The sequence below is a fragment of the Coregonus clupeaformis genome, chromosome 34 (assembly GCF_020615455.1).
Source record: "Coregonus clupeaformis isolate EN_2021a chromosome 34, ASM2061545v1, whole genome shotgun sequence".
Lineage (NCBI taxonomy): Eukaryota > Metazoa > Chordata > Actinopteri > Salmoniformes > Salmonidae > Coregonus > Coregonus clupeaformis.
In genome coordinates, this window is record NC_059225.1 from 28,305,047 (window position 1) to 28,328,763 (window position 23,717).

At 44.6% G+C, this 23,717-nt stretch overlaps 1 protein-coding gene across 1 annotated transcript; it reads right to left on the reverse strand.

The window, feature by feature from the left end:
* Positions 1-1,708: 1,708 nt before the first annotated feature.
* LOC121549963 (inhibin beta A chain-like) lies at positions 1,709-23,263 on the reverse strand. Its single transcript, XM_041861991.2, has 2 exons — positions 22,361-23,263; positions 1,709-4,480 (listed from the first exon to the last, which is right to left on the reverse strand). Exons 1-2 carry the CDS (start codon positions 22,782-22,784, stop codon positions 3,684-3,686), a joined length of 1,221 nt encoding a protein of 406 aa, XP_041717925.1. The 5' UTR covers positions 22,785-23,263; the 3' UTR covers positions 1,709-3,683.
* Positions 23,264-23,717: the final 454 nt, after the last annotated feature.

Consider the following 23,717-nt stretch of genomic DNA (forward strand, 5'->3'; position numbering starts at 1 on the left):
AAGAGCTGAGGTTTACAGCTCTAAAGCGCCTTTTTGTGTACTCCTGTGTCAATTAGCAATAAAAAAAACTTTGTTTACAGAACAAGACAATGTCTAATCTCACTTCAAAGTTCACACCTTATGTCCACCCACTGCCTGACACACATGCACTCATGCACACACACACACATTCACTTACACACACACACACACACACACACACACACACACACACTTGAAATGCTTTATTTGAATCCAGAAATTATATTTTTATCAAGCTGTGGAAGTAGAAAGTTGCCAGACAAAGACCGTTGCAATAACCAATGTTTTTGATTTAATCTAGTGCGCGCTTCAGCCGCTCCTCTAAACAAACACTTTCGGCATTGCTCCATTATTGCAGGAAGCCATTTTGCCTGGATTGATCTTTGCACAATTAGCCAAAGATTTCAATGCCAGTAAGAAAACAAATTGATGCTGTAAAATATTTTTTTAATTTGAAGTATTCAAACAAGAAAGATTCAAACATTTCAAAAGTCATACACAATTTTATTACACACACACGCTTCACAAAATACATTTCCTAAAACTTTGACCCTTTGAATGTTCTTACACCCACTGTTATGTAAGTTACATTGTATTGTCTTGCCAGTGTTTGGGAAGTAGCGAGCGTGAGTGTGTGATCCTGTGTATGTGTGGGTATTAAGGAAAAAGATAATACAATGCTTTGAACAAGAAGTGGAAGATGGTGGATCTGCACTGTTTGAGGTTGACCTTCACCAATAGCTGTGTCGCAACAGCAAAGGCTTGCACAACACACCGGTTTAAGCTTCTTAAATGAATGACCATCAAAAGGCTGTGGCCCACAACTTCTGCTCACCCAAAGGGAACACCCTTCTGAGGTTTTGCTGGCCCTCTGATCCTCAGCTATTGAAGTATGATCATCTGCAAGCCATTTTGGTGTCCCCCTTGTCATTAAGTGGGGGCGGCTCTATTTTTAAACAGTCTGCCTGACACACAGCTTTATGTCATCTTGACAAAGACCAATTTGGCTGTCTTAGAGTTCCTTTCCACTTTTGAGAAGAGGAATCTGTGAGTCTGTCTAATGTTATGCGTTGGGTGAGTAGATGTTTGTGGCAAGCCCCACCCCCCACATTACATCACATTCCGTGGGCAGTGGATAGGATATACAAGGCTGTCCTTATGGCTAGGCCGTTTCCTTCCTAGCCATACCCCTGCTGTCTCGCTCGTTTCGGCTCTTGTCTTACCTCATCAATGTAAACTGAGCTGGCTGAGGTCTACGCACGAAAGACACCATATGCTGTGTGAGTAAGTAGTCATGCAAGCTTTTGCACGTAAAATATCCTCTCCATAACATCTGCCTGTCCTTGGTTTTCATGTTGCTCTCATTGGTGTTTTGTGTGAATGGGCTCACCAATGTCTCAACTCAACACCAATAATAATAAATCTAATAAAACAATTATGTGGAAAGCAAAGCTGTTCTGTTGAGTTGAATTAGTCTCTGATAGACGGTTTTCTCTGAGACTCATTTCCTAATTGTGTGTGTGTGTGTGTGTGTGTGTGTGTGTGTGTGTGTGTGTGTGTGTGTGTGTGCTCACGCACAAGGCCAAATATACTGAAATATACTGGACTGAACATGCGTAGAACACCTTTTCAGAAACTGCACAAAACCAGAAACAACACATTTCTGTTTTAGTGTACATCCTTTTAACTTTAATGGTGAAGCGAAACAAAAAAGAATACTGCAAAATAAATTAGATAAAAAACTTTGCCACAAGCACATTTTTGATTTGTACAACAAAGCAATGCAACATATTGGTATCTGCATTTCAATATATACAGAATAAAAAATATATGTTTTATTCTAAGTCCACTTGTTTCAGTGTCAATTCTTTTGTATTGATAAAAGAAAATGAAAACAAATACAACAACTTTTTATTTATTTTTCTCTATTGATGTTGCATGCACATTAATGCACACTGTAAGGTACATTAATGTGTTTCTTAAATGAGTCTATACTGCAAGACAAAACTTTGTGTGGAATGTTTCGGTAACACTTATTTTACAGCCCATTTTAAACTGGTACACTTGACATGGTATTAACTAAGAAACTATGCGCAATGGATACTTGCTTGTACTTCCACACTATCAACATTGAAATAGATATCCATAATACTGGTAACTACCTGCTTTAACTAGTACCAAATGTTACATAGTGAAGCTTGTGTAAATGAATCTCAAAGAAGCCAAAGTATAATTACTATGTAATTATTAAGTAATTTCTAAATAATTAGCTGGTAAACAGCGGGCAGTAAAATAAAGTGTTACCAAAGTTTCTAATTGCTTCATTTTAGACATTGGAACATGTACAATGTTGTATGAAGGCAAGCGAAAGAAACCAACTCTCCAAACAAAAACGTTTACTTGGTGTAAGATGGGACCTTCCAATATTTGGCGAGATATTTTGAAATATGAAACTCTTTTAACTAGAATTTCAGGAAACATATTTCAGACTTCCAAATTCAATGGAGACATTCATTTTCTGACAAAACGCGACAACATTGGCCTACAGTAAGTGCTTTTACAATAATAATCAAATTATAATTAAATTATAATAATACAATTATAAGCCGCTCTCCAACAAGATAGTATTTTGAAAAATATAGGTTAGAGTGGAGCATTATGGGAAATGAAGTCATTGTGCAGGAGCAGAAGGAATGTTTGGGCACTGATGCTAGGCTATGCTAATGCTGACATTTGATCTGTAACAGCCTCACAATGATGGTTGGCAATACTTACACAAACTCTTTGGTGTGGTCAAAAAATGCTGTAGTAATACATCTATGTGTTCTCTAAATTATATCTCGTCTTTTTTTCTCGTTACCTCTGTTTTAAACTCACGTTCTCTATAGATTTTTCGATTCATAAGTGCTTTTTAACCTCTCTTAGAATACCATTGATATTTGTGACTAGGCTGATCAGAATGTTAGTATAGTGCAAACTGAAAACGTTCGTAACGTTTTTAAACAAAAATGTAACAAAAACATCAAACAATAATATTATCATCAATAACAAATTATAATAATTGTACATAGAGAAATGTTTGGTTCCAGCATCTGGTCCAACGTGTTTCTTTCAAGTATCTCTCAACAACACACACTCACACACACAAACACGCATGTACACATAATGAACACATGCACACACACTCAAAAAAAAAGTCTTCCTCTTTTTTAGTTTAGAAAAAGTAAACAGTTGAGAAAATGAAAGAGGCAAAAAACTGAAATTAATCGTAATACTTGACAAGTTGCATAGTTTGTATATTTTTCAGGCACCTCATTCGCATGGTCTCTCGTCTTGCAGTGCATGAAAGGAGCAACTACACCGCATCTGGGTCACATAAATATCCTCTCACCTCCCTCCCTTTGTTTAGTAACAAAAATATATTAGATATTCTTTTAATTTTATTTTTTGAAAGTGCCACAGAGTTTTCTCTGAGTTATAGATACCCCCCTGGACTTGCCAACAATGGAGAACAAGCAAGTCATTGAGTCCAAATAGAAGTCGGTCTTGACAAGTGTCTTGCACGCAAGAGAGAGAGAGAGATAAAGGGCCTCTTTCGTTTAGTTCTGTCTCTCTGGGCATGAGACCAACCTCCCAGCCCCACCAGTTCCGCCAGGAACTTTTTACGAGCAGCCGCACTCCTCTACGACCATGTTCTGGATGTCCTTTTTGACGATCTTTTGCTCTTCGTTGTAGTAGAGCATAGACATGGCGCGTAGCCGCGTGGGCACGCAGCACGACTTAATGTTCTGGAAGGGCGCGTAGCCCCGTATGCGGTAGTGGTTGATGACGGTGGAGTGGAAGGAGAGCGAGGAGCCTGTGATGCTGGCCACGTGGCTGGGGCAGTCGCCCTCGCAGTAGTTGGCGTGGTAGCCCCCCGGCGCTATGATCCAGTCACTCCAGCCAATGTCCTTGAAATTGACGTAGAACTGGCGCTTACAGCAAGCACGCACCTTGCCGTCACACTCCAGGCCCCGTTTGCGGCGTTGCCGTGGCTCGCCGCCCTCGCCCTGCTGCACCACCGCCATGAGGAAGGGCCGGTGGGACTGCTCACGCTCCTGGTTGCCACTGGTCGACACCAAGATGGGCGTGGCGCCAGCATTGGCGCACAGCGGGCAGGAGACCCTCACACTGAGCATGCTGCCGCCGCCCTTCAGCAGGGCCTGGACGCTGGCCGACACGGGGAAAGTGTGCCAGCCACTGCGCCGTGTGTCCACCGCCTTCTCGGCCAGTGGCACTGGCACCGACTCTTCATGGCCGTCTCCGCCAAGGCGCTGCTGCAACAGGCGTATAGTGACCTTGGCACGGCTGCGATTGGTCTTGGCCAGCCGGAGGAAGATCCATACATTAGCCTGGTCCACCAGAGACAGCTCGCCGCCCTCCTTGGAAATGAGGAAGTTGACCATACCCTGGGAGTCGCCTAGAGAGGAGGAGAAAAGAGAGAGGATCGAAGGATTAGATTAGTAAAGCATTGTAATCAAGTCTGAGCTCAGCGTAAGTAAATGCTTTGCTGTCTGGTTCTTGGACTCTACCGGCCACATCTGAATCTGATGGGGTGTGATAGGGCCACATCAATTAGACTGAGTCATTTTAGGCATGGCACACCTATCATTAGAATTTCCTTGCTTGACATGACTTCACGCATAGTAAAGTTCTGGTCAGTTTTTCTCCTAACAGATCATTTTGAATGTCTAAGCTAATCTCTTCCATTTACAAAGGAACATCTTTACAAAGTGATGTCTCAACAACGCATAAAGCTCACTTTCTGGATATTCTATTTGGCTCTGGGTTGAATGGCGGGAACCCGGTTACCGAGATTTATCGGGATTTATTGCCCAAAACCCGGGATAAATAACTGCGAGAAATCGGCAAATTATGATAAATTATTTATATGAACAGCATGGCGTGAAATGGAACTGTTAAATTATATGTGATGTCTAAATTTGGCTTCTCTATGGCATGATGAATCTGCATGATGAATAAACGTTCATGGTGGGGACAGACAGCCCATCTCAGTATAGAGCGCAGTTCACAATGCATGTAGACCTACAGTCTCATTTCATCATGGTAACTATTTTTCTTGTGACAGGTAGGCCTACATTTGCTGCAGCATAGCCTATGCTACTGTAATATAAGGACTGAATGCATGTCTAATTTACCCATCTCCATCTGGCTTTCGGGGGTCACGTTGTTTTTTAATTGTAAAGATATTTACAAAAATTATTGCAGCTGCAGAGTTTTAAACAGGCTATCACTCGAATATCATTGCTTTAAATAAGTGCATGCACGAACACTCTCGCAGTCTTTCTCTCTCTCCATCAACTCCATTCAAATTGTATCCAAAATAGATCATCCTGTTCTTGATATACTGTATAGCCCTATATATAGATGTCCTAGCCTACCACTTTCAAGTAATACATTCAATGCAGTATTACCCTTATTTTTAGCTAATTGATGATGGGTTACGCATAATCAGCTTTTAACATATACAGTGGGGGAAAAAAGTATTTAGTCAGCCACCAATTGTGCAAGTTCTCCCACTTAAAAAGATGAGAGAGGCCTGTAATTTTCATCATAGGTACACGTCAACTATGACAGACAAAATTAGGAAAAAAAATCCAGAAAATCACATTGTAGGATTTTTTATGAATTTATTTGCAAATTATGGTGGAAAATAAGTATTTGGTCAATAACAAAAGTTTCTTAATACTTTGTTATATACTCTTTGTTGGCAAGGACACAGGTCAAACATTTTCTATAAGTCTTCACAAGGTCTTCACACACTGTTGCTGGTATTTTTGCCCATTCCTCCATGCAGATCTCCTCTAGAGCAGTGACGTTTTGGGGCTGTCGCTGGGCAACACGGACTTTCAACTCCTTCCAAAGATTTTCTATGGGGTTGAGATCTGGAGACTGGCTAGGCCACTCCAGGACATTGAAATGCTTCTTAAGAAGCCACTCCTTCGTTGCCCGGGCGGTGTGTTTGGGATCATTGTCATGCTGAAAGACCCAGCCACGTTTCATCTTCAATGCCCTTGCTGATGGAAGGAGGTTTTCACTCAAAATCTCACGATACATGGCCCCATTCATTCTTTCCTTTACACGGATCAGTCGTCCTGGTCCCTTTGCAGAAAAACAGCCCCAAAGCATGATGTTTCCACCCCCATGCTTCACAGTAGGTATGGTGTTCTTTGGATGCAACTCAGCATTCTTTGTCCTCCAAACACGACGAGTTGAGTTTTTACTAAAAAGTTATATTTTGGTTTCATCTGACCATATGACATTCTCCCAATCCTCTTCTGGATCATCCAAATGCACTCTAGCAAACTTCAGAGGGCCTGGACATGTACTGGCTTAAGCAGGGGGACACGCCTGGCACTGCAGGATTTGAGTCCCTGGCGGCGTAGTGTGTTACTGATGATAGGCTTTGTTACTTTGATCCCAGCTCTCTACAGGTCATTCACTAGGTCCCCCCGTGTGGTTCTGGGATTTTTGCTCACCGTTCTTGTGATCATTAAACCCCACGGGGTGAGATCTTGCGTGGAGCCCCAGATCGAGGGAGATTATCAGTGGTCTTGTATGTCTTCCATTTCCTAATAATTGCTCCCACAGTTGATTTCTTCAAACGAAGCTGCTTACCTATTGCAGATTCAGTCTTCCCAGCCTGGTCTTGGCCATAGTGGAGTTTGGAGTGTGACTGTTTGAGGTTGTGGACAGGTGTCTTTTATACTGATAACAAGTTTCTAACAGGTGCCATTAATACAGGTAACGAGTGGAGGACAGAGGGGCCTCTTAAAGAAGAAGTTACAGGTCTGTGAGAGCCAAAAATCTTGCTTGTTTGTAGGTGACCAAATACTTATTTTCCACCATAATTTGCAAATAAATTCATTAAAAATCCTACAATGTGATTTTCTGGAGAAAAAAATTCTCAATTTGTCTGTCATAGTTGACGTGTACCTATGATGAAAATTACAGGCCTCTCTCATCTTTTTAAGTGGGAGAACTTGCACAATTGGTGGCTGACTAAATATTTTTTTTCCCCCACTGTAGCCTCTGTCTCTTGCACAATACACAAGCACCTGTGCTCCGCTGGCCTCTCCTTAAAAAACGCTCTTTAGCTCTTGGAGTCCCATGCAGGAAAAGCCAGACTAGAATAGCTTGCTGGACATTATTTTTCTTTAGCATTTCTTACACCAATAGACTATTCGAAGAGGGACGCAAGCTCTTTTTTGCTGAATGTTAAATACAGCAGTGAACGTGTGATGGCGGTAGGCTATAGCAGTTACATATTCAGACCGATAACCATTCAATCTCCGTGAAGAGAAGTGAAAGCCTTCTGCATCTAATTCTAGTCCTATATTATTCAAGGATGTCATTAGAATGATGAAGATAAGGACAATGAAACGTATTTCATTTAACTGTTGAAAGCGAGGAAGGAATGAAGCAACAATAGAAAGAGAAAGAGGGGGTAGGCTAATAACATTAGGGGAAATATAATGAATTAACCATGCAAGTGTTAAATTAACACTAATTGGTGTAAAAGAACCCAAGTGTTGGTGTTTATAACCAGTGCTAAACCAAAACTACTCCCATCATTATCATATTTCCCAGCATGGTTTATTGCAGGCTGATTTTTAGAAGTGTTTGTTTCAATATCTATGTTTTTGCATGTACATCGATTGATTAATTAATCTTATTTTACTCAAATATAAATAACATAATTTATTCTAAACTATTCCAATCTGTTACTTGGATTTATTGTACACGTTACTGAAATAGCTGTTCCAGTTTAGATGGTTTAGGTAGTCTCAAATCTTCATCTTCCCAACCAGGCAGTCATTCTGAATGCAGGTTGAAGGGTGAATAAAAATGCAAAATGTTGGATACCCCCACTGTGGCTGGATTCCAGTAGGAATTACACATCAGTTTTCAAGACATCATAAAGTGACTTGCACAACTGATGTGGCCTGTAAACCATGAGTTTCAGGCCGCTGTATTAGGGTAAAACTAGGCCCTCAAAAAAGGCCTCATGAAATATGTCTTGTATTGTGTTAAATAATTGCATTTTAATGATAACATATTCGGTTAAGATCTCACTTGGTGAAGGCTGCAGGACTGAAAATGGATGAATGCAACAACAATGTCTTTGTCACTAACAAATACAGTTATGGGTGGTAACTCTACAATTCACTCGAAAGGTAAGACACTCTGGGAAATATGCAAATAAGGCTTTACATTAGGCAGTGTGTTAATTTAACATTGAAAAGTGTGGACCCATATAGACACTGGACCAGTGTTAAATGAAACACTCAGTGTTAATTTAACAATGGAGAATTTGCTGTTGCTCTTTTGTGCCCAAACCCATCTGTCCAAACACAGCCGCTGCATCACAAACTTGGCTTTGCCAGCGTTGGCTCTGCCATTGTTCTTCCTTAATCCTGCACTGGGGCTAAAGAATGGGACTGTACAAACCCAAGGGGGCCCTAACCCAAAGAAAACCTGCCCTGAGAAGAGCGTTTGAGTGCACCGCTGCTCAACACAGTTCCTGAAATAATTTGTGAGAAAAGAAGGGGAAACGACTAAAGAGCGGTACAATAATTCCTGAACAATAAACAACAATGTAGCCAGTTTGCACAGCTGTCCCGCACACAAAATTTAAAAATGACATTTAAAAATGTTTACCTCCACCTTTGCTTGTCTTCAAAAAAAGGAGTGAGCCCGAATTACCTGACAGCTTAGAGGAGCATTAGTGGTGGGTTCCTCTTCTATCCAAATACTGTCCTAATTAATGTGCTCAATATTCTCACTCTTAATCCAGTTGACCTTATTTGATACAGGTTTACTGCCTAATTTAATAGGAGTTGAACAAAAATGCCTAGAGATTCACTTGAACTCAGTCCGATACAAACTTTATCAGATTGTTTTGCAACCTGTGACCTGCCAGTTGTATTGGAGGTAGTTGTAGCAGCTTCAATACCTGCCAACTCTCAGTCCACTAGTTAGAAGACCTACTTTCAGAGCAGACTAAACAGAGTACTCTTTGAAATATTTGCCTCTTTGCCTGCTGCAACTTTGAAAGAGTTCTGGTTTGATAAATCAATCACTAAAAGGTAATGGCTTACTGTCTCCTGGACAGCATCATATATAACCACATTTTATTTGTAAATATCAAAGTTCTGAATTATAATATCGATAAGTAATAGGTTTATTGCATTTCTTGACAAATATAATTAACAGAATTTTTAGCAGCATTTTTCTCTGAAAGTGCCAATCACCTCATTCTTCCCAAGTGGATTTCTCTTGAATGGTGCACTTGCCTGCTCTAACACAACCATATGTGGGTCTCAAGACATTCCAGGAATGTTCCCTGACAATGACAGCGATGTTGGAGAGCCATTGTGCAAAGAACCCAGTGTTCTATGAATGTCATTAGGATGTACGTTAGATGCTATCACCACCAAATTGAAGCAGTTACATTTTAAGAATGCTTGTAAAACATTGCAGGGCTCATGGCAATTGTCTTTTAATAGACCGATAAAAAAAGTTACAAGCTATCTCATGTGTACCTGAAATCATTCCAATAGCATTCCCTAAGCACTATTGCAAGGTTAACAGAGTGCATCTGCATACAAATTGAACCCTTTGGAAAAGGTCCAACTAACATTTACGATACGTTCCATCTTAGCCGAGTCGATCAACTGACCACAGAAATTGCAAAGGTCAGTGGTGCCATCGGTCATGTAGCCCCTTTGACTTGCTTCCTTGGACTCTCAGCCTCACCATCTCACTCTCCACTATCTCACTTGCAAAAACACTGTGCTGGCCTCTTTGGAAGGAGATGAACCAGCGGTGGGCTTGATTTATGACCCTGTACACACAATTAGACACCCAAGCCCAGGAAGATGTGCAGCAGTCGCTCTGAGGCACCGCAGGCCAAGGCATCACAGGCCAAGGCACTCCCAAGAACAATGAGCTATGTCGGGAGAAATACAGCCTCCTCTGACTCCTAACCTTTGGAGACTGGGAGAGTGAGAGACATCCTGTCTATCTAGCTGCTCTTTAATGCCAGGTTGTAATTCATTAAATTTGGGTTGTAATCCCCCCCAAAATATATTATTTGGTCTATGTCAAGAATATTCCATTCAAATCCTCTATTCAAATTTCTGTTGACAACAGCAATTAGAGAAGGAGATGGAGAAGCACCCAGTGATGTGCAATCATGCCACACATTTGACCAGGAGACTCTTCAGTCACAACACATGACTTAATGTGAAGATACAATAGGTCTGACTAAGCTCTGACTAACCTGTAAACCTGATCCTATCCCAATCTCCTGCTTACTCTGTAGCTGTTCAATATCTGTTCACAGATGTTAGTGGCTGAATTCAAGCCAAGAAATACTGTGGTGTAGGTATTGTGCAAGAAGAGACCTTACCACACATGGGCTGTCACAGTGGAGAGGTGAGGTGAGGAGTGATTGGGCCAATTTGAATTCCACGCCAGTCAATAAGACCTGCCCAAGGCTTCTAGTTGTCTCCCTCTCACTGAGGCAGCATGACCTTCATGGGAACGTGGGTGCCCTCCTATCCTGCTTGAAAAGCTACACAACTCAACAGAACACCGGACTCCCAACCGGACTCCCAAGGCATCATCCGCCAGTCGGTTTATTTTATTTGGCCATCCCAGAGATATGGGAAAGTATTTACAAAGTTCCCCTTTTTATCAAATCTTTCCCCTTGTTTTTTACCATTGCTCGAAACCACTGGCTGCCGTTTGTTTTGTGTTTGTCTGGGCTTCGTTAAAGGAGCTAGAATAGTCTCTATGAACCATAAAGGTTTTGTCTGACTCGATGTCGGGACACTTTCTCGATGCCCTTTTGGAGTAGGCCTTGGCAGCATAATCTTCATTTGGAGATATCAGAAAAGAGACTCTGTTGGTCATGTCATGCCGGGGCTCTTATAAAGAGCTCTGGCATCACATTCCAAAACATATTTAATTGCTCTGGCCATGGCACAAGAATGAATGGTAGTGGCAGCATTGAGGAAAAAACAGCAAATGTCTTTTTTAGTGTTTTGCTTTTAGCAGCACTAATGGTTCATTGCATATATATACCAAAGGCAGCGATCAGACAACATCAAACAGTAGTTAAACCTCTCAACCATGCAGGTTAACAAGCCAAAAAAGAGACATAAAAAAAGAGGTTATGAATGCCAATTTAGGCTACAGTACAATAATTTGCCATTGCATTATATTTTCTACCACAATCTAAAAGTAATTAACTATTATTGGAGAGGTATGGTTAGGAGGATACACTCTTTTGTAACTGATGTGGAATGTGACCTCAGCCTCCCAAGTCCTTGTGAGAGGAGTCCTTGAGTTTGATAACTGATTTCAGTGCTGAATACACAAAATACATGGCTGATGAGGGCATTTTAATGGAACTATTAGTTAACTTACACCTAATAGGCAGATAATAACTGTTTCTCATACAAATGTACATGTTGATCATCTTCAGTCTCATGAGAAAATGTGCTTCTCTTCTTAAATCACCAACAAATCTTAGCAGCCACTGTAGTTAGTCTATGTAGCCCAATCAATGTGTCCGGAGACGAGACTGCAGTGACCAGAAGATAAATGTGGACATTGGAATTTCACTGATGATGTGATTGCTACTCCATGGGTAGGGGGGTTGAAGGGGAGAGCGGACACAGACTGCGGAGGAAATTGGCACTACCAGCAGTCAACACTTTCCACCCAGTGAGCAAGGCTCTTTCATGAGATACTGTCCCAACAGCCCAAAATAATTATTGGGGCCCATATTCCATTGAATGAAGCAATTATATGCAGCAGAACGTCCATGCTGCTTGGTTAACCCTAGTTATTTACAGTTTTTTTGTATTTATTATGAAAGACCCCCAAGCAGAAGTGTGAGGCCACTCTTCCCATTTAATATAAAGTTCATTCAAATGCCTATTTATAGTAAAGGAGACTATTATGGTTTTTTATATAAGCCAACAAGTACAGAGAATGTGAATGTGGAACCCAACAGTGACCCGCACAGGAGTCCCGCAAAGGAGATTTATTTAGTAGCCCTCTGATGCACTCACTAACTGTAAGTTGCTCTGGATAAGAGCGTCTGCTAAATGACTAAAATGTAAATGTAAAACAACTCTGAATAATGATAATGTGACTAAATGTCATGCCACATAAACTTCTCATCACAATTTGAATTCAGAGAATAATTTACTACACACAAAAAACAAATGGCTCTATATAGTGCCAAATAAGGGTTATTTGGCTTGTAACCCTTTTTGCTGCTATATATAGCCTTTTTTTGAAGGTTCTATAAAGAACCATGCTCATAAGGTTCTAAATGGAACCTTTATGGTGCTATAAAGAACCCTTTCCTAAAGTTATCGAAATAACCATTTGAAGAATCATACAAGGTTGTCACAAGCCGGGCTAGAACTCCGGTCTCAAATGTGTAGAGCTGGGGGTACTACCCCTTAGCCACAGAGGAGATGTTGTAGGACCCAAATGAAACACCCCAGGCAATACTCCAGGTAAGTAGATTTAATGTTCCAAAACAGGAGGCAAAACAAAACAACTCCCCGAGGGGAGAAAAACAAACTAAAGATAACTTTGAATAACTTACTAGGACTGATACGGTGGGACAAAGCAGGAGACACATAGACAGGACGCAATAACCAAGTGAGAAACAAGGGGAAAACACACAGCTAAAATACTCAAGGGGAAACAAGGCACAGGTGACATAGATAAGCTAATTAGGACACATGAGGAAAAACTAAGGCAAAGGGGAACACAGCTGACCTCTAGAGGCCAGGAGACAAACAGGGAAGCAGGAAGCTGACAGGACCCCCTCCTCTAGGAACGACTCCTGACGTTCCTTCCAGAACACCCTGGCCCCAGGGTGCGAAAATCTCGGATCAACCCTGGGTCCAGGATGTCCCTGGCCGGAACCCAGGAGCGCTCCTCTGGCCCGTAGCCCTCCCAGTCCACCAGATACTGCAGAGAGTTCTGGACCCTCCGGGAGTCCAGTATCCGGCGGACTGTGTAGGCTGGCTGGCCGTCTATGATCCTGGGAGGTGGCGGGGGTCTGTGGGGGGGGCAAAAGGAGAAGACAAGACAGGTTTAAGGAGTGAAACATGGAAAGTGGGGTTAACTCTAAGGGAGCGAGGCAGAACTAAACGATACGACACAGGGTTAACCTTTCTAGAAATGCGGAAAGGGCCGATGTATCTCTGGGAAAGCTTCTTGGATTCGACCCGGAGGGGCAAGTTCTTAGTGGCCAACCAAACTCTCTGACCAGCTCGGAAACTAGGGGCCGTCCGGCGGTGGCGATTAGCCTGACTTTGGTATCTCTGGGAGGTCCGAAGGAGGGTACACCTGGCCTTCTTCCAGGTCCGCCTACAGCGTTGGACAAAGCGCTGGGCCGAGGGAACACCAACTTGCGCCTCTTCCTCTGGAAACAAAGGAGGGTTGTAACCGAACTGGCATTCGAAGGGGGACAATCCGGTGGCTGAGGACTGGAGGGTGTTGTGGGCATATTCAGCCCAAATAATATAGGTGGCCCAAGACGTGGGATTACTGGCCGCCATACACCGCAGGGTGGTCTCCAGATCCTGATTAATCCGTTCCGTTTGGCCATTAGACTCTGGATGGAATCCTGACGATAGGCTGGCTGTGGCCCCAATAAGCCTGCAGAAGGCCCCCCAAAACCGGGACGAGAATTGGGGACCTCGGTCAGAGACCACGTCCAGGGGAATGCCAAATATCCGGAAGACATGGTTCATGAGGAGCTCCGCAGTCTCCTTAGCCGAGGGCAGCTTGGGCAGGGGAATAAACCGGGCAGCCTTAGAGAAACGGTCTACCACCACCAGGATGACGGTGTTGCCCTGGGATAGAGGAAGTCCCGTAACAAAGTCCAGAGAAAGGTGTGACCATGGCCTTCGAGGAACAGGTAAGGGATGGAGCAGTCCCTGGGGGTCGCTGGCGTGTCGACTTTCCCTGGTTGCACACAGGGCAGGCCTCAACAAAGACCTGCACGTCCTTCTTGATGGACGGCCACCAAAACCGCCGTCGGAGGAACTCCAGTGTGCGAGCACTGCCAGGATGGCATGTCAAGGGGCGACTCATGACCCCACTGCAAGACGCGGGCCCGAACCGAGAGAGGAACGAACAGGCGACCGGCAGGACCACCGCCTGGATCGGGCTCATGGGCAAGAGCTTCTCGTACCCCTCTTTCTAGTTCCCACTGAAGAGGTGCGACGATCCTAGACCTCGGAATAATCGATGCCAAGGGCTTCTCTTGTACCTCGGGAGAATAGACTCGAGACAGAGCATCCGGCTTGACGTTCTTGGTGCCAGGTCGGTAAGTCAGGATGAACTGGAATCGATTAAAGAAAAGGGACCATCGTGCTTGCCGAGGGTTCATCCGCTTAGCCTGTTGGAGATATTCCAGGTTCTTGTGGTCTGTGAGAACCTGGAAAGGGTGCTGAGCCCCCTCAAGCCAATGGCGCCACTCTTCCAAGGCCAGTTTAACCGCAAGCAACTCTAGATCCCCCACGTGGTAGTTGCGCTCGGCCTCAGACAGGCGGCGAGACATGAAGGCACAAGGGTGTAATCTCCCATCCGCACCCCTCTGTGACAGGACGGCTCCCACCCCCCACCTCTGAGGCGTCCACCTCCACCACGAAAGGTCTCTCTGGGTCAGGGGTCACCAGAATCGGAGCAGAAGTGAAGCGGCGCTTGAGATCCTCGAAGGCCCCTGCTGCTTCCGGACCCCAGTGAATCTTGGTCCCTCCTCCCTTGGTAAGCGTCGTCAAGGGGGCTACCACCGAGCTGAAATTCTTGATGAACTTCCGATAGAAGTTAGAAAAGCCAATGAACCGTTGAACCTCCTTGACCGTGGCAGGTGTGGGCCAATCGTGGACCGCCTTGACCTTCTTGGGATCCATCTCTAGGTGCCCGGGAGTGACAATAAACCCGAGAAACTGAGTCTGAGAAACATGAAATTCACACTTCTCAGGCTTAACGTAGAGGTGATTGTCAAGGAGCCTCTGGAGAACCCGGCTAACATGCCCCTCATGCTCCTTCAGTGACCTCGAGAAGATGAGGATATCGTCCAGGTACACGAAGACGAACAGATTAAGCATATCCCGGAGAACATCATTAATCAGGGCTTGGAATACTGCGGGGGCATTGGTGAGCCCGAACGGCATCACCCGATATTCATAGTGTCCCGTGGGCGTGTTGAACGCCGTCTTCCATTCGTCTCCTGGCCGGATCCGCACGAGATGGTAAGCATTGCGGAGATCCAGCTTAGTAAAAATGGAAGCCCCTTGAAGCAGCTCAAAAGCAGTGGCCATGAGAGGAAGAGGGTATCGATTCCGAACCGTGATCTTGTTGAGTCCCCGGTAATCAATACAAGGCCTCAGACCCCCGTCTTTCTTTTCAACAAAAAAGAAGCCCGCCCCAGCCGGGAAGTAGAGGCATAGATGAGGCCGGCTGCCAAGGACTCCTTAATGTAGGTGTCCATAGCTGCGTGCTCGGGGAGGACAAGGGAAAAGATCCGACCTCTAGGAGGGCAGCACCCAGGGAGTAGATCAATGGCACAGTCATAAGTGCGATGAGGCGGTAAGGCAGTAGCCCGGGCCTTGCTGAACACTGCTTTGAACCGATGGTAAACACTGGGGACTCGGGAGACGTCAACAGACTCTTGAAACTGGGTACTAGGGGCTGAGGAACTCTGAAGCCTGCAGGTGAGTTGGCAAGTGGGACCCCAGCTAAGAATGGTGCCAGTAGGCCAGTCGATCTGGGGATTATGTCTGCATAGCCAAGGGTGACCCAGGATAATAGGATACTCGGGAGAGTCAATGAGATAGAAGGTCTCCTCCTGCTGGTGTTGAGAGATGTTAAGTCGCAGGGACTGAGTCGCCTCAGTAACTTTTCCTGGTTCCAGAGGTCTGCCATCTAAGGCTGTAACTGCCTGGGGTTGAGGAAGTAGTTGGGTAGGGATCTTAAGTTCCTTAGCCAAGGTTACATCCATAAAATCACCTGCGGCACCGGAATCGATCATAGCCTGGACCCGATGCTGGTGGCCCTCCCAGGACAGAGTGGCTGGAATAGCTAGGACCGCGTTAGTAGGAGGAGCTCTAATTTTCCCCATCACAACCCTCCTGTAGCTGGGCGGGGACAGGCGTTTCCAAAGCTCGGGGCAAGTGGAGCCGAAGTGGCCGGCAACCCCGCAGTAGAGGCACCGACGCTCCCTCATGCGACGTTCCCTTTCGTTGGAAGAAAGCCTGGAACGGCCTAACTGCATGCTCTCCGGGAATCCTGGAGCAGTTCAGGAGCCGGGCAGCTCTGAATGACGGAGTCCAAACAGGAGAAACAGAGCTGCTCAGAGGAACTTGGGACTGAGACACCTGACGGCGAGCCGTTCTCCGCTCTCTTAGACGATTGTCCAGGCGGATGGCCAAGGCTATGAGGGACTCGAGATCTTCAGCTGGTTCACGGGTGGCTAACTCATCTTGAAGGGGCTCAGATAACCCTCCCTGAAAGCAGACCCTCAGCGCTTCATCATTCCATCCGCTCCTTGCTGCTATGGTTCGGAACTCAATGGCAAAATCTGCCGTGCTTGGGGGCCCTGACGGAGAGACAGTAGGCGCTTGGAAGCCTCCCGCCCACTGACAGGATGATCGAACACCCGCTTGAACTCTTCTACAAATGCAGCGTGGGAGTCACAACAGGCCTCCTGGGACTGCCACACCGCAGAGGCCCAGGCGAGCGCCTTGTCTGAAAGAAGGGTAATGAGGTAGGCAATCTTGGAACGGTCTGTGGGAAAACTTGAGGGTTGGAGCTCGAAGGTGAGGGAGCATTGGGTGAGGAAACCCTGACAAGAGCTTGGATCCCCAGAAAAGGGCTTGGGAGGTGGTAGTCGGGGGCTCCGCCAACCGAGAAGGCCTGTCGTCACTGGGAGGTGACCGGGGGAAGGGGGGAGAACCAAGGAGGCGTTCAAAGAGCTGGTGAAGGGAACTCATCATTTCGGCCAGGAGTTGAGAATGTCTAGCCATCAGCTCCTCTTGTCGGCTGAGAACGGCCTCATGGCGCTGGAAAGAAGCCTCATGTCGAATGATCACCGCCAACAGGTCCTGGGAACTGAGTGTTTCTGGGTCCATGATTGACTTGGTTATTCTGTCACAAGCCGGGCTAGAACTCCGGTCTCAAATGTGTAGAGCTGGGGGTACTACCCCTTAGCCACAGAGGAGATGTTGTAGGACCCAAATGAAACACCCCAGGCAATACTCCAGGTAAGTAGATTTAATGTTCCAAAACAGGAGGCAAAACAAAACAACTCCCCGAGGGGAGAAAAACAAACTAAAGATAACTTTGAATAACTTACTAGGACTGATACGGTGGGACAAAGCAGGAGACACATAGACAGGACGCAATAACCAAGTGAGAAACAAGGGGAAAACACACAGCTAAAATACTCAAGGGGAAACAAGGCACAGGTGACATAGATAAGCTAATTAGGACACATGAGGAAAAACTAAGGCAAAGGGGAACACAGCTGACCTCTAGAGGCCAGGAGACAAACAGGGGAAGCAGGAAGCTGACAAAGGTTCTTTTCTTTCTGGCTAGCCATATTATATTGTTAAAATTCCATAGGTTTTATTATTGTGTTAATTGACAAGTTCAAATCAGGTGTGCTAGCTTTGGAATGGCTGGGGGTCCCTGAGGAGAGGTTTGAGAACCATTAAACATCATTAGACATTTGTTCTCAATTGACGCAAAGCCATACGTGAGTCTTTCAACAAATAGAGCCGTGAGAAAACCATGCCACAAAATATTCAAAAGAGCCACCGCCCCTACATTTTAATTATCACTAAAAGAGCAAAGAACCCATTTGTGAACTGCAAATAACCATTGAAGGGCTCAAAGGGTTCATTGAGTCATTATGGTTAAACATAGAACCATCACTGTTCCCAAAAAAACCTTGAGGAACCCTCTTGACTTACAGTCTATGATCATTATGACTGCATCCAGCTTAATTGAAATGATTGATTCTACTATGTCAATATGTCTTTGTTGTAAATCTTTTGGCGCCAAAATGGTGGCAGTTGTGAAAAAAGTCAATAGTTTGGAAGACTTGCAGAGTTAATTGAAAATAATGCTACTGTTGATTAGATGCTTTTATCATTAATTTATCTTGAACCATGTGGTCGATCCATTAGAAACTCATGAACAATATGGACACATACAGTGAGGGAAAAAAGTATTTGATCCCCTGCTGATTTTGTACGTTTGCCCACTGAAAAAGACATGATCAGTCTATAATTTTAATGGTAGGTTTATTTGAACAGTGAGAGACTGAATAACAACAAAAAAATCCTGAAAAACGCATGTCAAAAATGTTATAATAATAATAATAATAATAATATGCCATTTAGCAGACGCTTTTATCCAAAGCGACTTACAGTCATGCGTGCATACATTTTTGTGTATGGGTGGTCCCGGGGATCGAACCCACTACCTTGGCGTTACAAGCGCCGTGCTCTACCAGCTGAGCTACAGAGGACCACTTAGAGAAGATCTGCAAAGAGGAGTGGGACAAAATCCCTCCTGAGATGTGTGAAAACCTGGTGGCCAACTACAAGAAACGTCTGACCTCTGTGATTGCCAACAAGGGTTTTGCCACCAAGTACTAAGTTATGAATTGATTTGCATTTTAATGAGGGAAATAAGTATTTGACCCAACTGCAAAACATAACTTAGTACTTGGTGGCAAAACCCTTGTTGGCAATCACAGAGGTCAGACGTTTCTTGTAGTTGGCCACCAGGTTTTCACACATCTCAGGAGGGATTTTGTCCCACTCCTCTTTGCAGATCTTCTCCAAGTCATTAAGGTTTCGAGGCTGACGTTTGGCAACTCGAACCTTCAGTTCCCTCCATAGATTTTCTATGGGATTAAGGTCTGGAGACTGGCTAGGCCACTCCAGGAACTTAATGTGCTTCTTCTTGAGCCACTCCTTTGTTGCCTTGGCTGTGTGTTTTGGGTCATTGTCATGCTGGAATACCCATCCACGACCCATTTTCAATGCCCTGGCTGAGGGAAGGAGGTTCTCACCCAAGATTTGACGGTACATGGCCCCGTCCATCGTCCCTTTGATTCTGTGAAGTTGTCCTGTCCCCTTAGCAGAAACAACCCCCAAAGCATAATGTTTCCACCTCCATGTTTGACGGTGGGGATGGCGTTCTTGGGGTCATAGGCAGCATTCCTCCACCTCCAAACACGGCGAAGTGAGTTGATGCCAAAGAGCTTGATTTTGGTCTCATCTGACCACAAAACTTTCACCTAATTCTCCTCTGAATCATTCAGATGTTCATTGGCAAACTTCAGACGGCCCTGTGTATGTGCTTTCTTGAGCAGGGGGACCTTGCGGGCGCTGCAGGATTTCAGTCCTTCACGGCGTAGTGTGTTACCAATTGTTTTCTTGGTGACTATGGTCCCAGCTGCCTTGAGATCATTGACAAGATCCTCCTGTGTAGTTCTGGGCTGATTCCTCACCGTTCTCATGATCATTGCAACGCCACGAGGTGAGATCTTGCATGGAGCCCCAGGCCGAGGGAGATTGACAGTACTTTTGTGTTTCTTCCAACTGTTGTCACCTTCTCACCAAGCTGCTTGGCGATGGTCTTGTAGCCCATTCCAGCCTTGTGTAGGTCTACAATCTTGTCCCTGACATCCTTGGAGAGCTCTTTGGTCTTGGCCATGGTGGAGAGTTTGGAATCTGATTGATTGATTGCTTCTGTGGACAGGTGTGTTTTATACAGGTAACAAGATGAGATTAGGAACACTCCCTTTAAGAGTGTGCTCCTAATCTCAGCTCGTTACCTGTATAAAAGACACCTGGGAGCCAGAAATCTTTCTGATTGAGAGGGGGTCATATACTTATTTCCCTCATTAAAATGCAAATCAATTTATTACATTTTTCAAAATTTTCACATTTTTTGTTGTTGTTATTCTGTCTCTCACTGTTCAAATAAACCTACCATTAAAATTATAGACTGATCATTTCTGTGTCAGTGGGCAAACGTACAAAATCAGCAGGGGATCAAATACTTATTTCCCTCACTGTAAATTAAAAAGTAATACTATAAATGAATACATTTTGTAAAATTTATTTAATTATAAATTACCAAAGTTACCATAGATTCTGGTAACTTTGGTAAGTTACCGGTAGCTTTGCAACCCTAGGGAAAGCGTTGCCAAGAGATGTATCAATGACAAATGTAGGCATAAGCATAACCAAAGAATGTGAGAGATGTTTTCAATTAGAAATGTCACATATCTTTTTGTCGGCTTCCTGATCTATATGGTAAGGCTTTGGTATAATAATATTTGGGCTGTCTTTGTCATATTGATGTAAACTCGAGGCGTGGTGTTTATGGTGACACACTGTTAAAAAAATATGTTGATGCTCACAACAAAAAGTTAGTGTGTGAACATTTTGTTGAGCAAACTCACAATCCTATTGCAGCTGGATGCCTTACAATTGCATGTTTAATCAACATTTTAAAAAATGATAGTGCATACTCTCACTCAGGTTTTCCTAAATGGTTCAACTGTTCATTTATTTCAAGTGTATGCTGTTGAGAACGTCAGGGAGGGAACCTGGCTCCAGTAATGAGCACCATAGTATATTCTAATGAAGTGAGCTAAACTGTTTTATTTTTTAACTTGACTGTATCCTCAACCTCAATACATGCATCAATCAATCAATAGATTCCCCCAATTCTGACATGAAAAGTGTTGTTTTCAATGCCATGTTACAGCTACTTGAATTGTAGCTCGCTCTGTATAAGAGTGTCTGCTAAATGACTAAAATGTAAAATGTAGCTATCAAATTGTACTGTAAAATACATATTCTAAAATGAATATTTCTAGAATTCCTAATTGACAGGTTGGAAAGTTGGGTCTAACTACCCCAATACAGGAAGAGCCTACGTTGAAAATATACATTGTTTTTCTAGAATTCTTTGCTTTTACCTTCTTTCTTTTTTTTCTTTTTTTTATCACATAACAGGAACAACAACTTGACATCACACAATGAAGGACATTCTCATTAAAGTCTAACCATTGTTTTTTAACATAAGTTGTGTGAGTGTAACTAGGCCTAATGCAGTAGTTCGCTAAATGTAATCTGTCAAGCCCTTGTGAAGAGGGGCTTTTGAACTCACTGCAAAATGCCAGTCATGACTTGGAGTGCACTTCCTTTACACTCTCATTCAAGCACATCTCTCTACCCCCCTTGCTGCAACAAAGATTCAGGACCACTCAAGACCACCTCACCAATTATACAGTACTGTATTTATGAACCGAATAGCCCTTTCCAAAATACTGTACTGTAAAACGTTCTACACCTTCAATGGCAGTCATAGTTTGCCATGGGAGGAAAAAGGAACATTGGTCAGTTCAGCTTTTTCTATATCCCATGTTCCCCTCCTGGGCTATCTAAGTCAGAGCAAAGTCAGATCTCCCTACACATCATAGGCTTGACAGCACCTTTGAACACACCACTCTACACTCGACAGCAAGCTTTCAACCCACCTTTGGAAGAAGAAAACGGAGTAGAGTCAGTAACTGGATAAGAGTGTCATTTCTTTACCCTGAGGAGCATTTTTTTTCAATAACTCTCTCTCTCTATATCTCTCTCTCGCTCTCGTTCTCGCTCTCTCACTCTCGCTCTCACTCTCGCTCTCGCTCTCTCACTCTATTTGTTGTCGCTGCAGTTTCTGAGAAAAACACTCATTCTGTCTCCCGGCGACTGCTACTGCACTACTCTGAATAACTTCACACGGGAGCTAAGGGACAAGCCTGGGAGCTTTCTAAGCAGATAATTGTGTATTCTTTAAAGCAGCAGGGGGTCATTAGGGACCTTAAGGGCGGGGTGGCAGGGGAAGGTGTGGGGGTGGGGGGCAGCTCTCTGGGTAGAGTCAACAGGTTAAACTGTTCTATCACACAGGTGGAATTAAGCAGGTCGAAAGCCTGTCGTTTCAAAGAATTAGGTCTGAAAACCTGCCAAACTGGGTTAGAGTCCTATAGCCTTTGTAGCGTTTAGCAAGGCTGCCTGTTTGTTTTCTGCCTCCTTAGATAAGGACCTTTTTGTTGCTCTCTCTATTGCTCTCTCTCTTTTTCTCTTTCTCTCAAATATACATGCTCGACCCCCCCCCACACACACACACACACACACACACACACACCTGTGGCACTCACCGGCCTCTGCGAAGGTAAGGATCTCAGTCGTCTCGGCCATGTCGGCGGCATTGGGGCGCCCGTGGCCCTCATCCTCGATCTGGACGCTGCCGTCCTCGGCCACTCTTCCCACGTGCAGCTTGCGGATGGCATTGAGCAGAGCAGCGCGGGGCACCGGGTGCGTGACGTTGGGCCGCGCCCGCAGGTGCAGCATGTTGAGGATGTGCCTCTTCACCGCCTCCACCACCTCGGGTTTGCTGCCGTCCTCCTCCTCGTTCAGCCGCGCCAGGGCGCAGGACGGGCAGTCGGTGACCTCCGGCACCAGCTGGGACTGAGTCTGTGGTGGCGTCTGGCCACCACCCATCGCCACGGACAAAGAGCCGGCCCCGGCACAGCTATGGGCAAAGAGCAGCAGCATCCCACTCAGCAGGGGTAAAGGAGACATCCTGGACTAGACGAGGTCTGCTGCCGGGACAACGGAGAGCAGTGCAGTGCGCACCAACTGGCAGGCAAAATGATGAGAGTGGGGGAAAAACGATCAGTCCTTCTGCCAAAAGAGAGAAAAAAACTCCTCCAGACAAGGTAAGCTCTGGACAAATAAATGTTGTCAGCAGTGCTGTAAGACTTGTACTAAAAGTTAAAAAGTGACACCTAAACTGGAGGAAAAGTGAGAACAAAAAATAATAATCCTTGTGTTTAAAAAGGAGAGATGGCTGGAGAAGGACAGGTGTGGACAGAAGATGGTCTTGCCAGTGCTGGAGTGGAGATGATGTCTGATCCTTGGGAGGTTTTGTGTGGGAAGGGCAGTCGTCTTCAGAAGGTTGCCCCAGGGAAGCGTAGTTCTCTGTAGAAGTCTGGGAGTGCTCACTGTGCACAAGTTGAATGGTTTTGTGAGAGTGGGCAGGGCTCTCTCTTTGCTGTCTCTCTCTCTCTTTCTCTCTCTCCCTCTGTACCTCTCCCTGTGTCTTACCGTAATTATACCTCCCTCCTCCCTCCTGATCCCACCCTTTACTAACTCACTACTTCTGACTCATGTGTTTCACTAACTTTGTGGAACACAGTGGAAGGCTTGCAAACTTTTTCTATCACATTTGATGAACTACTGAAAAAATTGTTTATCCATTACTGCTGCCAACCTCAAATTGCTCATTCCCCTCTCACTTCTGTTAAATTCACCCACATGGTTGTTGAATTATTTGTCTTATAGAATTGTACACATCAGTTTGCAGTGATGTAAAGTAAGAAGTTCTGATATGGCTTGTATGCATGTATTTAGAGTGTGTGACAAGTTGAAACTCTTTAACCCATTACAGTCTAAGCCCTGTCAAAGCCGGGGGTGGAGGGCTCTACTAAGCTATATGGAATTGTTTTAAGAAGG

Coding starts and splice junctions, on each gene's coding strand:
- LOC121549963 (XM_041861991.2), bottom strand. CDS start 22,784: ATGTCTCCTTTACCCCTGCTGAGTGGGATGCTGCTGCTCTTTGCCCAT. Junction 4,481..22,360: donor CCTTACCTTCGCAGAGGCCG/GTGAGTGCCACA, acceptor CCTCCTCTCTAG/GCGACTCCCAGGGTATGGTC.